This window comes from Calidris pugnax, unplaced genomic scaffold (assembly GCF_001431845.1).
Source record: "Calidris pugnax isolate Ruff unplaced genomic scaffold, ASM143184v1 scaffold24, whole genome shotgun sequence".
In the NCBI taxonomy this organism is placed as follows: Eukaryota; Metazoa; Chordata; class Aves; order Charadriiformes; family Scolopacidae; genus Calidris; species Calidris pugnax.
The window spans coordinates 31,510,756-31,522,757 of record NW_015090922.1 but is presented as its reverse complement, the minus strand read 5'-3'; the positions used below and the strand labels follow the sequence as shown (position 1 = coordinate 31,522,757).

General features: G+C 35.5%; 1 protein-coding gene across 2 annotated transcripts in view; it reads left to right on the top strand.

The window, feature by feature from the left end:
- QKI (QKI, KH domain containing, RNA binding) overlaps nt 1-11,080 on the top strand; it is a 144,887-nt gene extending 133,807 nt beyond the window's left edge. Inside the window, exons 7-9 of one of the 2 annotated variants that reach the window (XM_014950607.1) lie at nt 146-439; nt 3,059-3,133; nt 7,826-11,080. In XM_014950607.1, coding sequence (XP_014806093.1) covers nt 146-439; nt 3,059-3,133; nt 7,826-7,842 — 386 coding nt within the window. In that variant the 3' untranslated portion in view covers nt 7,843-11,080. The remainder of the gene's footprint in view (nt 1-145; nt 440-3,058; nt 3,134-7,825) is intronic. The other variant, XM_014950608.1, reaches the window with a different exon arrangement.
- The last annotated feature ends 922 nt before the right edge of the window (nt 11,081-12,002 follow it).

Below are 12,002 nucleotides of genomic sequence, written 5' to 3'. Positions count from 1 at the left end.
TTTGGCACTGTGTGATCAGCGCATGTACTAATGATTTCCTTTTATTTTTCTTCTTTCCTACTTTTCCCCTTTTTTTCCCATTCTTTCCACGTTTTGTACTGCTATCTCCATACTTTCCTCTGAATTTCTTTGCTTACTGTAGCAGCCCTTGCCTTTTCTCTTGCAGCAACAGCCCAGGCTCCAAGGATTATTACTGGGCCTGCGCCTGTTCTCCCACCAGCTGCCCTGCGTACTCCTACGCCAGCTGGCCCTACCATAATGCCTTTGATCAGACAAATACAAACCGCTGTCATGCCAAACGGAACTCCTCATCCCACCGCTGCAATAGTTCCACCTGGACCCGAAGCTGGTTTAATTTACACCCCATACGAGTACCCCTACACGCTGGCACCAGCTACATCAATCCTTGAGTATCCTATTGAACCTAGTGGTGTATTAGGTAAGACCTTTGTACGCGGATGACTGGAGACTCTTGTCGCTTGTGCTGTGGTTGTGTTTGCAAGGTAGAGGTCGTAGGGCTCAACGAAAAGAATTTGAAGCAACAGTCTTATCTCAGGGATATCAAAACTGCCTAGGAACACTGCTCAAATGGTGTAGCTCTGAAACATTTTAAACATGTTTTGCATTTATTAAATATGTGTGCTTAGTTGTATTAATAAGATGACTGAAAATGAAATCTTAATGTTTGTGTCATATTAGATGGTGGATACATAGGCAAGGGTAGAAAAAAACAAATAGATGTTGATGCCTATTATATGTCACTTGGGCTCCCATAAATACCAGATTTGTTTGTGCTCACTTCAACATGAATTAATTTCCAGTCATCTTTGGAAGAGAGAACTTCCTATTTTGCGATACCCTTTTAGTAGAAAACTGAAGAGAATAGAAAGTTCTTTTCTCAGTTTATTGGGGTTTTTGCTTCTTTATTTTGTACGCAACTGATAAATCTCTTCTCAGTGTCAGAAAGCTGTAAATCATTTTGTAAGCAGAAAATAATTTCAGTGAATTCATATAAAGCAAGCTAACTTCTGACCAAAGGATGATAAAATTAGCAGCTTTACCGATGACTTCTTTTATATACATGGGATTGAAATGTCCATCATTCCTAATATTTCAGGCCGTTTACTTGCTGTGTGAGGCGAGAATGATAAAGCAACCATGACAATTCGGTTAACTGGTCAATATGGAACAAGCAGTTCCAATAGTTTCTTCCTTCCCTACCCTCTACAGATTCTAAATATTTTTTTCTTTTCAGCTTGTTCTGAATTGCATATGACCTTGGTGCTGCATAGTGTTGATTTTATAGGACTTTGATCTTAGTTTGTTCAGTTGCAGTTATTGATTTACACAAATTCTAAACATCTCTAATGAACACTGGACAATAAGGTTCAAAGTCAATATTTTGTTGAAAGTATTGCAAAAAAATCAGTGTTCTACTTACATGACAAATACTTGTTATCTGTATGTGAGCGTGTTCCCACGTTATATTTTATACAGTAAAAAAGAAAATGTATTTCAAACTTCTGCCTTTCAGAATTAGTGAATCAATAATAAAAAATTTCAGTAGGACAAAAGTATGCAGTAGGTCTGTCTCCGAGCGGCTTATGGTTATTTTCCGTTGCCCCATACCAAAATTCAGTGAGCATATGATAATATCATCATTTATTAATTTCCCACAAACATGTAAATGTTCTCCCCAGCTCTTCCAGCCCCAGTCTGTGAGTCTACTTGCAATACATCCTGGGGTAAAGTCACTGTAACAGACATCGTCTCACTAGCTGTCAGTTGCTGGTTAGTGGCAAACCCCCTTCCTGAATTCAGTTAATAGCAAGTAAAGAAATACTTCATTCCATAGTAGCAGGGAACTTTAATTTCTCTCAGACAGAGTTTTCTATAAAGAGAGAAGAAGGAAAAATTATTCCTAAAACGGTGTATTACCCTAAATTCTCCAAATAATCTTATTTTAAAAAGGAAAAAGATGGGGAGGAATAAAAATACCACATCCCCACTTAGGTAGCATAGACTCAGTATCTCTTAATACATCTGCTCTACTATCTGAGCAACTGTATAGAGTTAACAGAATTAAATGAGTTTGTCAGAATACATTCATTATCATTAATAATTTGCTATATTTTGTCCATTTGTTGGTGGACCGTTAAAGTGTTTGAAAATAATTCTGTTTAAAATGGCAGAGAAATGCACCCCAATTAGTATTTTGGGGGATATTGGTGTTGGGATCAAATTTTAGTTGGTGACTAACTTTTAATTCCCTTCCTTTTATCTTCAGGTATGGCTTTCCCAACGAAAGGCTAAGAATTCAAGAACGGTCTTAACTGATCCTTCATCAGATCTGAATTTTAACAAATGCTTAGTTTCAGCAGCCTTGAAAAAAGCTTGGCCTAGCAGTCAGTGACTTACTTGCACTTTTTTGCACATAGATTTAAAATAAAATAGTGCTATTAATTTGGATTAGCTCCTATTATTACAGAGTAGCTGTAATTTATGAGTGTATAGTAGTATACTGACTGCTAAGTGTTCTATATAGTGTTTGCTTTACTAATCACCTAATTCATTGCAGTTCATACTTATTGACTTAAAGTTTAAAATCACAATCTGTAGGCTTGAAGAATTGCTTTAAAACTTTTTTTTTGTGGTAGAACTGGAAGTGATCTTAAGGTTAGCAAATAATTGTCAGTATTAAAAGATGGCATTATTTAAAATAGTCCTGCTGCAAGAAAGGCACTTCAGTGAATATGTGACTAGTAAAGCTTAAATGTGCTTGGGTCTAATAGATTTCATGAAATACTGTAATTTTGGGATTGTAAATGAATGGATTAAACAGGTTAAGGCCAGGATGTTAAAATAAATGCAATATTAATCTGCACAGATAAACTTCTTTTTTAAGATTAAGATTTGAAACTACTGTGCCTTAACTTGTTGCTTTTCTTAAAATGAACTTTTGTAGTTAATGATCATTTAAGTCCATTTTGATAAACCTGCTGTTAATGTTTTCTTTGAATGTTTTCTAACTTTGTCTTGGTAATTGCAATTTAACTAGGTGCGGTGGCTACTAAAGTTCGAAGGCACGATATGCGTGTCCATCCTTACCAAAGGATTGTGACCGCAGACCGAGGTTAGTTTAGTTCTGCAGTTCTTGTTTGTAAGAAGTGCTTTGAGTGTACATGAGATTTGCAACACCAGAGCTGGTTAACCAAATACCATATTTTTGACCCATTCGTTATTTTTCTCAAAAATTTGAATAGTTACTATTTCATTAGATTTTTGGGAATGCTTGCTGTTTTAAACACATTTTGTGAACTTGGCTTTCCCAGCTCAATTAAATATATACACTTCGTGATCTATTCAATATAAACGCTATAACTGATTCCCTTTTACAAACTATTTGAAGATCCATCTGCATCAGGAAACACTATTAATTCAGTGCTGCAATAATTAATTTGGTCATGTGTCCCCCGCTCTCCCCATTTTGTTCTTTTAATTGGTGTGGAAATATCAGATTGGTGTTGCAAAATAAAATGAATGGATGGTTGCTTAATGAGAAAGAAGTAAAGGAATAAATGCCTCCTGTCTGTGTCTGGAGAAATCTGAAGATTTAGATTCCTTTTTTTTTTTCCAATAAACTTTTGAGCCACTGTACTGTATAATATAAGGAGGATGCATGTTCTCAGATACCTGACTGAATTCAGAAAGGTAAGGGCTGTGAAGATAATACTTCAAAAGTTGTCTGAGTTTGAATTACTAAGGGTGGGAGAAGGAAGGGTGTTTTGGTTTTTTGCCAAAATCTATTTCTTGGTATTTGCCTTTTGCTGCTAAAATGTGTAACCTGAAGGAGAAGCAACTTTTGAAGTCCTGTTGGTGAGATGACATCCAATATTTGGGCATCTCTCTTTAACCCTTGAATGGAAAGTAAATCTTCATTTTTCTCCTGTTCCTCAAGTGTAATGCCTTTGGACCCCTGAATGAAGTATTTAAGCTTATTGAGAAAAGTGATATTTTCGGTTTATTGACATTGGCTAGAAATCAGTGTGTGGGCTGAATTCTTATCCCATCCCTGCTGCTGACTCACTGTGGGTTTCGGCAAGTCATTTAATCTCTCTGTGTATATTTTCCCATCTGTAAAATAAGGATAATAATACTTCCCTACCTCACAGGGGTGTTGTGGGGGTTCTTCTTTTGTACAGGGCTTTGAGGATGCAAAGCGTTACGTGCCAAGTATTATTATTCTGCTCTCATCAAAAACAGTGTTGTGCAGGCTTCCATGATACTGTAATATTCAAAAGTCAAATTCAGGTGACAGATCTGACATCTCCTAACATTGACTACACTTCACTTCTCACAGCCTGCCATAAATTAACTACAAGAAACAATACAGATTTCAGTCAATACAGTAAAAAAGGGCACTCCTGGATATTTGCTATATTTATGTAACACTTTTATCTTTCATATGTAAGGATCTTGTGCTTTACAGAAAGTGTAAAGCTGATAACAAGACACTACTTAAATTTTCTAGAAGATTGCTTCTTCTTTTATATCACAGCACACTATTTACAGCCCATTGGCTTGTTCTCATTGCTTGAGAACTCTTCAATGGGCAACAGGGTATAACCAGAATAAGGTCATAGCCCATATTTACCAAAAGAGAAGAAGGAAAAAAAGAAATGGAAAAAAGATTAAAACCTATCTCTGTCAAGAGTAGTGGGGGGTAAGGATTTGGTTATCTTTGAAAGTTGGACCTGAGGCTACAAAATTCGGTTTTTGCTAACGGTCTTTCATGATCTGCAGTGGTAGTTTCAGGTGACAGGTGAGGCTGCCTTTTTGTTTAATTAGCTATTTGCCTGAGACAACTAGTAAATACACTGATTGATAAAGCACTGGGGGAAGAGGGTGGCGGGAATACCAATTTGTAGTTTAAGTTCATCACTGTAGTGTTGACTCAACATGGATTTCGAATATTTGGCAAAGGGCCTAGATGTTTCGTCTGGGTCACTTATAAGTGATTGAAATTAATAATTGGTATCATTCACCTTCTTTTAAAATACAGCCATTTTCTTATAATTAGTGTTCCTATCTAGACATATTGGAAGCCCACTATCTTAAGTAAATAAATAAATACACATGGCTTATCTCCTGTGGAATAAGTCATGCATACCTCTCTGATTTAGCAGGAGAACCATGCTGATATTTCAGGAGAACGTTATTTTAAAGTTTTATCTAAGTAATCCCAGTGTGTATTAAGAAACTTACACAACATTCATTTTACAACTGTACTTCATTGTATTTTGAATTTGAAATCCTAGATTATCACTGCACAGATTTAAGTTTCACGAAAGGTTTTGAAGATAACTTTGTTCAGCAATAAAACCGTTTCTTTTACTGTGTTAAAATTACGTTATAGAATTAAAATAATATCAGTATATTCACCTATTTGGTTGTTCTGTCACCAATATACTCCTATGCCTGTAGCCGTAAAAAGCAATGTCAGCAAACCGAAATACTTTTTTTCAATGCGGAAACTTTTTTTTATATAGTTAAATGTCACTAAATCTATATTCGCATTCATTGGGTCTAAAGTTTTTTTTAAAAAAAATTCTAAATCGAATTTCAAATGACTTTGTAGTACTACTGCATTCACTTTTTACGTAGGTTTTTATTCTTTGCATAGTTTTTTTTTCTTTTTTTAGAGATAAGCACTGCATTTAAAGCAAGAATCCCCAAATGTGTAAATGTTTTACTCTTACAACTAAGCATTTAGAATTGGTGAAGGGTTGAAAAATATAGCTCATTTTAACTCAGAATAAAACCCCAGTTTATAAATACTACAAAATTGAATTTGATGCATATAACAGAGAGACTGACTGATTTAATTGTAATAAACTGTAAATGGTTTTGCACAGTTGACAAACCTGTGTGTACTGTAGAAGGCCAGAGACTTGGCAGAGGATGTATCACAGGTGTACTGGTATTTTTACAAGGTAGCTTGCTTTGATTATAAACTCCACAAGAAATATTAATACTGAGAATTTCCTTGAATGTTTTATCCAAACCGTCACATAATTTATATATAAATTTTAATACCATTTAATCAAAATTGTAATCAGTCTCAAAATGCTTTAAGACTCTGTTTCTAGTATACCTGTAAAGTGGTGAGATTGTGCCACGTAAAATATTTATTTTTATTTTTGCTTGTTTTTGAAAGAGCCGTTTTAATTTAAACAAATCCCACTTAGCATGATTCTGAAAAAAAAATCAGGGAGCATGTGGTCTCATTTACGTTACAGTAGTAATTTTTCATAGTGCTATGAACTGTATCCTAAATGATAGGCCATTTTTATTATGTGAAAATAAATCAGCCCACAAGAAAGATTGCTAAATCAATGATGCTATCTGTGAATATTACACCTACTGGACTTCACTTCATGTAATGGCACAAATATGACTTTGCACTGAATACCTTTCTCACTTTCATCTCCTCTGCCTTAGTCAAAATGGCAACAGTACAAAAACTTTATCAACCTCAGAATTTATTAGCTATAATTAAGCTGTTGAATGAGTCTTAAAAAAAAAATCTATAAAAAAAAAAAATCATACTACTGTTAAGTGGACCAAGTTTGGTGAAGGAGAATGTGAGAGAATGATTAAAGAAGGAACAGCTCAAGAACATTGGGAATGATAACTTTCCACTTGAGAACTTTTTTATGTTTTACTGTAATTTGTTTGTGTTTTTTGGATTTTATTTTTTGTTTTGGTTTTTTGTTGTTGTTTTTCTTTTGGTTTTCTTTTTTTTTTTTTTTTGCAAAAGAAAATAGTATTTACAGGTGGCTTCTTTTAAAATATAAAAATATAAAGCAGGAATGTATATGAAATGTCAGATTTTATTGTATTTGCAGAGTATTAGCTTTGAAAATGAATAAAGAGAGCTGTTTGTAGTTTTAAAATGCCTTATTAGTATCAATTAGATATTTTCTCTATTTTTTGATGTACTTAGAGCTTTTTAAGTATAGACTTTAAAATGGCAGGACTTTTACAGTGTTTACATGCAAGTGCATTTTATAAGTGTCCTATATGTGTAAAATAGTATTTCGAACGGGAAAATGCTGGCTAAAGTAGCAGGCTGAGCGTTTTCCTGCTCGCCACGATGATGCCTACATTGCTAGACTACAGTTTAGTATTGCTTTGTATCATGAGGCCAAGAAATTCCATGTTGTTTGTAAATAGAATAAATGAAAGGCAATAAAAAATTTATTGAACAAAAACCCTTTGTTTGGCCCATAGTTTGTTGAACCAAATTGTTTCTCTAAGTCCAGAATTCCTTAGATGACTCCATTCTTTTAACAACCAGTTATTAATAATCACATCCATCATTAATAGTTGCTTTAATGCTTGCACCTGGGGAGGTACTAATGCTTAATAGCAGTCAGATACTGATGCTGCGCACTGACTGTTGTTCCAGAAATCTTCTACCCAGTTCCAAAACTGTTCATCGTTTTTTGTTTTCCAATTTCCTTCATCGACTGCTACTAACCATTAGTCGTTAGTCGTATTTTATCTCTATTTCTCCTGTTAACCGGTTTTGTGGGAGCGGGCTTCTCCTTCACGTGTCCAAATCATGATGGAGGGCTGTCATGATTTTATTGCATTCTGTAGATGGTGTCGATCAGTATGTCAGAATTAAACATGCTTGTTTTTTTTATTAGTTGTGATTAGTTTTCATGTTGTCATTAAGCCGTCACTAGCTGGAACTAATCTCTTCTCTATCTTTTCTTTCTTTTTTTTGTTTTGTTTTTTTTTGTTTCTAACCACCCAGCCGCCACCGGCAACTAACCTATGACCTTCTGACCTCTGAACTCTTCACCCAATGATGACCTGACCATGCCTGCCTGCTGATCAGTTAACTGGTAAACGCCTTTGCTTGCCTGTCTTCAGTGCAGCGAGCTGGGGCACTTGTCCGTTCGTCTTACCATCTAACAAAACAGACAAAGAAATTGTTGTCCTCCAACTCCGCTTTTTGTTGTTCTCCTGTTTGGGTGAAAGTGGTTCTAGAACCTGCACTGAATAGTAGTAAAGCAATAAGGTCCAACTCATCCCTCCGCACTGATCATCCTCTAGTGTCCCGCCCCAAGCGAACGGTAAGGAGGCCTCGCACGAGATGGAGACAGATGTCCCTTAACTACCCGATGACAGAGGCAGTTACTGTGAGAGACTTCTAGGAATATTTTTCTTCTCAAAAAAAAAAAAAAAAAAAAAAAAGAAGTCAAAGCTCTCTCTGAATGTACTGTGTGATGATGCATCATGCATGAACCTTTGGTCAGGGATGTCATTGGGGAAGGGATTCCAAAAAAGTATTCAAAATTTGATACGCTGTTTAGTCACTACCGGTGCCCTCAAAGGGCAGACGTTGCAGCCTTTTTTTCTATTGCCTGCCAAATTGGACGTTTTAAAGGAAAGTGTGCCATGAAATGCAGATTCCGATGACTTTTCAGAACTACGTTAATGCCGAGAACAAAACAGCAACACTATTAAAGCAAAATCTGAGTTTAAATTATTTTAACCATATTTTAATCTCCTCGGAAGAATACATGAGAACAAGGTACATGCATTATGTGTCACATTACTGGGCAAACTGTTCAAATATTTTTTTTAAACCTCCCTGTATAGAAAAAAAATTCATTAAGGATGTAAAAGCCATGCTTGCCTATTTGCTGTATACATGTAATGAAATTGTAGATAAAGTGTAGTGCATTGAAACAAAATGAACAAAAAAGTAGATACTTTTACTATACAAGGGTGCTGGTGCAGAAAAAAATATATTTTTGGAAATGTAGCATTTTATACTTTCAAGTGTTATAAAAAAAGAAAAAAAGAACAAAGAAACCCTTTATTTCATTAAATGATTTTTTCTGGTGGTTGTCAAGAAACAAAAGACCAAAAGAGCCTTTTAGTCTTTCTTTTTTATTTTTTAAGTATTGGAATAAGTCTAAAGAAAAGGAAGTGCCTTATTTTCTTCATGGTCATTTAGTCAAATGTCTTGTATAATCAGCTTCTCCCTCAGACAAGTTACTGCATGCCACTCAGTCGCCCAGTATGTGAAAGAAGCTGTGAGGAAAGACAAATGATGAGTTGACCATATTAATTACCTGATTTTTGCCATACTAGTGTGACGTGACTTTGCCAAAATCTCATTACCTAAAAATATTTGCTAAGTTTTTTTTTTATCAAACCAGCCCATCGTTATTTCAGCCACTCTGCTTTTTAAATTCTAGCAAACGCCGTACTTGTGCAATGTAAACCAAAGGGTTCTGTGCTACAGGCCGCCTCGTGCTAAGTGAGACTATTAGCTGACAAATGTTTGTAGAGCTGGAAGTATGTCATTTTTGTTCAGGGATGGAGAGGAGTTTTCTTGATTTTGGGTTGGAATAAATACACATCAGATATAGAAGGCTTCGGCATCGCCCAGAAAACTGATGTTCTGTGGATGATGGCATTGAAAGCACTTAGCTAGTTTTGAGTTACAGTCTGAGCGTGTCCCAGGTTTTTACAAGCAGCTCCTGTGGTGGCAAACAGCGTGCAAGTTACTTATTTTCCAGCTCTTCTTTGGCTATTGTTAGATCCGCCCGCGGGCTTTTCTTCACAAGATAAGCAGGAGAGGGACACCAGCTAATTGTTTGAAGTCCAGCTATACTTTATTTTTAACCTTTATTTCCACATGAGATTCATGTAGCTGGGCAATTGCCAGAGCTGAAGCTGTTGAACGCACAGTGTTTAATTTTGAAAACATTAAGTATTACTTTGTGTGGGGCTCAGTACTAAACTTGGCAAATATCAGGTGATAACTTTATTCCCCTCTTGTCAACTTATTCTCCTCCTGCAAGTCTTCACAGCTTCCAAATGAAAGGTCAATAGTAAGCTAAGAGGGCTTACATTTTTAAGCACCTGCATGGTGACCTCATCTAACATCTTGTCTCACCTGGAAATAATTATCAGTTTATTTACTATGCAATAGACATTCATCCTTTTGTATTCAGCTAGCTTTTTGTTTATTGTGCCACCGGCTTTGTCTTCCTGTTACACATACAGTTGTGTTGATTTTACTTACAGTATATGCTGTGCCATTTTGATTTTATTTTGGTTGGTTGGTTGAATAAACTTGCGACACTCGAACATTTGAAGAGAGATTTGCTAAAACAATACCAGTATTTGATCCAGTTTCATCTCAACTATGATAAAACCTGGACATTTTAGATGTTTATCAAAGGTCTTTTACTGGGGGGGAGGGGAAGTGTATGAAATAGATGTGTGACATGTGAAAGTAACGTTTGCTCTGAACAAACTTCTGAAAACTTAGTTGACAAAATTTTGGATCAACTTAAAAAAAAAAGCATGACTTTTGAAATCTCTGAATGCCTTGGTTCTCAGTATTATCATTCTTTAATGACTTTTTCTTTATTAAAATAAGTAGTTTTAAGACTTCTTTCTGACAGTATTATGTAATTTTTTTAGAGTGGGTAGATGGGAGTGTCGCTTGTATGTAACCGTACAGATGACATGTATTTGTCTATTCTTTATTATCTTAGTAGTTTCATGCTATGTATGTACCATAACCAACCTATTGCCTATGAGAAACATGTAAGATAATGTATTTACAGCCATTGTTACAAGTTTATAATGTATTTTTCTATCTTGTTTTATATGTATGTTATATAACATTCAAAAGAATTTTTTTCCTGATTGAGAAAAAAAGGATACAAAATGCAAAACCCACAATTTTGATAACTGAAAAATTGCCAATTGTTTTGCAGTACTTTATTATATTGGGAGTGTTGTCTTTCTTGGGCTTTTAGTTAGCTACTGGATGAATACATTAGACATATTTGGGTTTTAGTTGGGTTTTTACATAGCTTGCATTTTAATTCTTTGGTTCTTTGCTGTTTCTATTAACCCATAGCATTATTTTAATAAATGTTATAATACCAACCTACTAACTCTGGACTATGTCTGTTTATTAACCATTACATGTTTAATTAAAATAAACAAATAAAGACGGAAGAATGTAAAGTCTTGAGTTACTGGACTAACCCTGAAGAACGTGACCACAGATAACACAACGTGACTTGTTTTTATGTTGTTTGTCGGCTGACATTCTGCACACTACTATTAAGTTGGCTTTGGTCATTCTGGCCTTTTACCTTGGGGAATAGGTGCCAGTAGAAATGGGAACAAAGTAGCATTTTTTGAGGCATTCTTCTTGTAGAGTCTTGCCACTTGCCTTTCAGCATCTGCATTACTAATTCCACACTTTCTTTTTCTTTCTCTAAAATAATTACTGTCGGCTCACAGCAAAAGAGCAAAGATGCCAGTGTATCGGTAAATCGTGACGGTGTACAGAAACCAGTTTGATTCTTTGTTGAGCCATTCAGAGGTTGCAGTTAATCTCACAGGAATTTGTGATTTGTTGGTTTTGGCACCTGATTCACTGTTGCATCATGTGACATTTCTAAGCACAAAATACTTCTAGATAGAATTACTGTACATCAAAATACAAAATCTGGGGGGATTCCTTGCCAAAAGTGCCTTATTTTCTTCATGCCATGCTATTTTTAAAAGTAACTTTTAATTTTTTATACTTCTGCCGTAGTCTATCAGTATTGCCTAGCTCAGGGGAGTACAATTTCTGTAAGCCAAAGGTCAAACTGGATCGGTTCCTACTGACTGCAGAAAGTCTGAAAGTACACCTTTCACTAAATTACCAAGCAACAGCTATTTTGAATTCCAGGGCCGCCTTGATGTGATCTTTATCCCTGTGGATGACTGTAGCAACATGAGTGCAGGGAATTGAAATGGTGAAAATGCTGTTTTGAATGTACATCTATGCAAATATTTTTACAGAAATGTTTCTCTTTCTTAAAGCTTCTGCTGTTTGAGGCTCCTTTACATATCCTAGGTCATCCTCCTGGATTTGTAAGCTTAAGTGGACAGTAATTACA